Genomic DNA, 2,720 nt, shown 5'->3' on the forward strand with positions numbered 1-2,720 from the left:
TGCTCTTGAGAGATCCCAAACCCTCCTGGCTGTGACCCTGGGCACCCTGCTGGGGGTGAGCTGCTGGAGCAGGGGGGTCGGATGTGATGATCCCCAGAGGTCCCTTCCCACCCCACCCTGCTGGGATTCCATGAGCCCACACTTGGCTGCCCTGTTAAGAGGACTCCAGGCCTCCAGAGGAGCAGCCAGCTGCCAGGGTGGGGGCCTGCACTGAAACGGGGAGCAGCAGGAAGATCTCCTCACCCCTCACCTTAGGCTTGCTGCTCTCGCCCCCGCCCTTGGCCGCCCGGTCCACCGCCACCGCCCCGTGCTCCTTGGCACCCTTGAACAGATCCTCCACCAGCTCGTTGGGGCTCTTCTTCCTCGGGGGCCCCACGATCTGCTGCCCGCTCCTCTCGGAGCCGCCGGCGTAGAACCTGAGGGGAGGCACAGGGGTGTGGGTCAGCCCCGGGCACCCAGACCTGGCACCTTCCCGCCAGGATCCACTCCTGCTCTGCACAGCTTGGATCTACAGATACCAGCTGCTGCCAGTGCATCCCACACTGCAGCCACTTACAAGTTCCTGTGCTGCAGAGCTGCTTTTTGTGCTGGTCACTGTGAAATTATCCTCTGATCAATCACAACAGAGGGAGAGCAGCTCTCTTGGAGCGAGCAAGAGTCCACACTGACAGGGCTCAGTTTCAAATGCTGGGATGGGTCATAAGGAAAGGGCCTCAAGTTGCCCCAGGGGAGGTTGAGGTTGTCCCTGAGGAACAATTTCTTGCCCTGGAGGGTTGTCCAGGGCTGTGCCAGGCTGCCCAGGGCAGTGGTGGAGTCCCCACCCCTGGAGGGGTTTCCAAGCCGTGGAGATGTGGTGTGAGGGACACGGGGCAGTGGGGACCTGGCAGGGCTGAGTTAACAGCTGGACTCAACCTGAAAGGTCTCTTCCAACCAGAACATCTCTATAGTTCTACAAATGCTAGTGCCACCTTTAACACCAAGCTGGACAGACCTCCAGCAAGTCTCTGGCCCACCAGAGGGAGGAAGGTGGGTAACACCTAACGGTATTTTGGAGGCACCAAAAAATCACCACACACAAATGGATCTGAACTGCAAGCAATGAATGCACAGTGAAGCTGCAATTAAGCACTTTGGAAGGTTGGGTTCATTAGCTTCCAGATGGCTTGAAACACAGCCCTGGAGCAAGCTCACACCTGGCTGCAGAAGACCACACAGTCTACCCAGACTGAGGCACTGTGAGATGCCCTAGTGCCACTGCAGCTACCTCACCTGTCAACCTTCAGGGTGTTTCACTGCTGACATCACAGGCCATGCTCCCACTGGAGCAGGGACCTACACTGTTCTCCCCACCTCCACCACATTATCCTTAAGCAGCACTTCAAAACAGAAAACCAAACCAAACCCCCCCCAAAAAAACCCAAGCAGAAAGGAAAACAATCCCTGCACAACCAAATCACCATCTGGGCTTTTTTCTGTTCCTGCCTGTGGGACTCCACATCCCACCTCAGGCCCTCTCTCAGCAGCACAACTGGGTGATGGAACAGTGCTCACACAGCCACGCCGAGCACGTGCCCGACCAGGCTTCCCACACCAAACCCCTCACAGAAACACCCACAGGCAAGGGGCAGACCAAGGGGCAGGGCCACCCACGCAGGATTTGAGGCCTGGACTGAACACTCACCGCTGTCCCTCTTCCTCTTCGTCGTCATCCTCCTGTGAGTGAACCAGGTCTCTGAAGGACGTTACTCTGTGGTCGCTGCAGGAGGGGATGGGAGGAGCCCGTCAGCCTCAGGACACCCCCACCCCACCAGCCAGAGCCTGTTCTGCTCCTCAGCTCTGAGCCACCCCTCCCACCGGGCAGCCTCTGAGGGTGGCTCTGGCCACCACGGGGGGCTGCCCCTCCAGCCCACACAGCAGAGCTCATCTGCTTGGGACAGCTTCACTTCTCCCTGGAAAATGATCAGTTCAACCAGGTCAGCTGTCACACAAAATCAGAGCATCCTTCCCCCTTTTTCCTGCTCAAAAGAAAACGTCACCCAGTGACTCTCTCTGAACCTCAAAAGACAAATCAAATCTTTCCTGAGCAAGGAGGCAACTTGTCCTGTGGGCTGGCAGAGTCACCTCTGCCAGGTGGAACTGCTGAGGACTGCACGGTTTCTAGAGTGCCACAGGAGGTGGAGCAGAGCTCAAGGCAGAGATATTCCTCCCCAAAATTCCCCTACCCCCACGCTTTAAGCATTTACATTTTGACCTCAAGTTTTCCCTGTGGGGTTTACAAACAGCTGGGCTAGAGCCAAAGCTCCCTCCTCACCTGGCTGCAGTGCCTCTGGACAGAGAGCTGGGGGTGGGCTGGGGCAGGGTCAGGATGTCCTCGTCTCCCCCGTCCTCGTAGAAGCTGGCAAGTGCAATCTGGAAGGGACCAGGGCAGGAGCTTTCAGGATGGGAGCAGACATCCCACAACAAGGGCAAAACCACAGGCCAACGACACCGCTGAAGCTCCTGTCACACGGGAGCTCTGACAGCCCATCAGCACTGAAAACATCTCACAGGACTTCACCCTCTGGAGGCCCCAGCAAAGCTGAGGCTTTGCCTGGTTCTCACGCTTGGCTTTGCTCTGGCAGGAGCCTCAGCACTGCAGCTGAGCCCAAGCAGCTCCTCGACGGGAGGCCCCCGCTCTGCAATGTTTCTGCGAGGTTTACACTAAACCGACTGTTCTGCAG

At 57.9% G+C, this 2,720-nt stretch overlaps 1 protein-coding gene across 1 annotated transcript in view; it reads right to left on the reverse strand.

Moving 5' to 3' along the window:
- The window catches only part of NSFL1C (NSFL1 (p97) cofactor (p47)), a gene marked incomplete at its 5' end in the record, with an annotated part of 6,397 nt that extends 3,966 nt beyond the window's left edge, over positions 1 to 2,431 (reverse strand). Inside the window, 3 exons of the mRNA XM_008937336.1 lie at positions 251 to 416; positions 1,682 to 1,756; positions 2,312 to 2,431. Coding sequence (XP_008935584.1) covers positions 251 to 416; positions 1,682 to 1,756; positions 2,312 to 2,431 — 361 coding nt within the window. The remainder of the gene's footprint in view (positions 1 to 250; positions 417 to 1,681; positions 1,757 to 2,311) is intronic.
- Positions 2,432 to 2,720: the final 289 nt, after the last annotated feature.

Source organism: Merops nubicus, unplaced genomic scaffold (assembly GCF_000691845.1).
Source record: "Merops nubicus isolate BGI_N331 unplaced genomic scaffold, ASM69184v1 scaffold2193, whole genome shotgun sequence".
Lineage (NCBI taxonomy): Eukaryota > Metazoa > Chordata > Aves > Coraciiformes > Meropidae > Merops > Merops nubicus.